The 1,491-nt window shown below is 42.5% G+C and overlaps 1 protein-coding gene across 2 annotated transcripts in view; it reads left to right on the top strand.

The window, feature by feature from the left end:
- Nucleotides 1–1,043, top strand: part of LOC138011279 (uncharacterized) — a 9,235-nt gene extending 8,192 nt beyond the window's left edge. For both annotated transcript variants that reach the window (XM_068858236.1, XM_068858235.1), the window contains exon 3: nucleotides 270–1,043. In XM_068858236.1, coding sequence (XP_068714337.1) covers nucleotides 270–902 — 633 coding nt within the window. In that variant the 3' untranslated portion in view covers nucleotides 903–1,043. The remainder of the gene's footprint in view (nucleotides 1–269) is intronic.
- Nucleotides 1,044–1,491: the final 448 nt, after the last annotated feature.

The raw sequence follows: 1,491 nt of genomic DNA, 5'->3' as shown, positions 1-1,491 counted from the left end.
CTGCGACTTTCTGCCGATTACTCAGTTCGCATGCCAAACCACTGACCTATATAAGACTAGTAAATTTCAACTGAATATTCAGAAATAATTATTCACCAAAAAGGAAGTTAATGGTCATAAAAGTAAATGGTTTAGTAAATTCGACATAGTTTGAATATCCTAGAAACCCAAAGAAATGGTGAACGAATTACAACACGTAGCTCGAAGACAATTAAATTCTGCGTTCCAACGTAAAACCACTTGCTTAACCTTCTTTGCCTTCTTTGCAGGGAGGCGTGATTTATCATCAGGTCATGACACCTGATTGGTTGAAGAGGCATGCCTCGTATATCAGCAAAGCTCATACATCAACTTCCACACAACTGACATTGAACCCAATCTCAGTGAAACAAGCAGCTCTTCTCAAAGTGCCATTGATTTCTTTTGGTGCAGTTGAAGACTCTACACCGCTGACTGTCGAGATTGTGGTCGCAAATGACGTCAGCATCGGAAAGAGGGCGGACAGCACTATTAGGTATGGCGTGTCAGATGGTGAGAAGTTTGTGGGCTTGCAGACTGTCGGCAAGAAATTGTACGTGTATCAAGCTCCGTGTTTTGGAGTTCAAGGGGTCTCTGGTGCGAACTTATCGGCTCTGCGATGGTTCGGTGTAACACCTAAACCCAGGCATTCTTTTTATCCCGGTCGGTTTATTATTACTCTAAAGCTGAACGAGGGCTGGGGATCGTGCTACACTGCGCATGACGGAGGCTTTATGAAGACTGTTGGCTTCAGTAACCGCCTGAAGCTCAGCAAAGGACTCGCTTTGGAAGTCTATAAAGGCGTTAACAACGGAGATAAAAGTGGGATCAAGTCAATCGTGGTCACCATTTTCCAAGATGACCACTGGATGACTCTTAATTAGTGCAGCAACAAGATAAACCTGCTTCGTAAAACCAGATTTATAATCTAGAACTCTAGAATTCGTTATGTTAGAGCAGTCAAAAAAGCTTGAAACAGGAAGCACTTTTGAGCCATTAATAAAAGCAAAAACACGGTGGGAAAATACGTTTGTTTTGAATATATTCGCCTTTGACATAATATTCACCGAAAAGGTGAAAGGATATCTACACAAGGCTACAAAAAAATCTGCGACCAAAACCAAACGTTTGTTTTTTAACCGTTTGTCACCATCAGGGTTCGGTCAGCCTTTAGGGACAATTCCCATCACCCATTCTCTCACATATATCATATCATATCATTATTTACCCTCGGATTTTTAGAGTAGCTTGGTGTAGCTAATATCTCCGAGCATTTACCCTCCCAACCATGATACATCACAGAAGACAGACCACAACACCGGGAACTACATGCCCTATTCTTTGCGACAAGTGTGCGGGTGTGCATCGAGCCAAATTTGTCGCAAATCAAGAAGCTTTCCCAAGAAGGCAGGCAACGTTTTCGAAAGCGGCAGAAGCTGATAAAAATTGCTGATAAAAGCAAGGACTGTTGGC

This window comes from Montipora foliosa, chromosome 7 (assembly GCF_036669935.1).
Source record: "Montipora foliosa isolate CH-2021 chromosome 7, ASM3666993v2, whole genome shotgun sequence".
NCBI lineage: Eukaryota > Metazoa > Cnidaria > Anthozoa > Scleractinia > Acroporidae > Montipora > Montipora foliosa.
The sequence above is the reverse complement of the archived record's forward strand: the minus strand, read 5'-3'. Positions and strand labels throughout refer to the sequence as shown.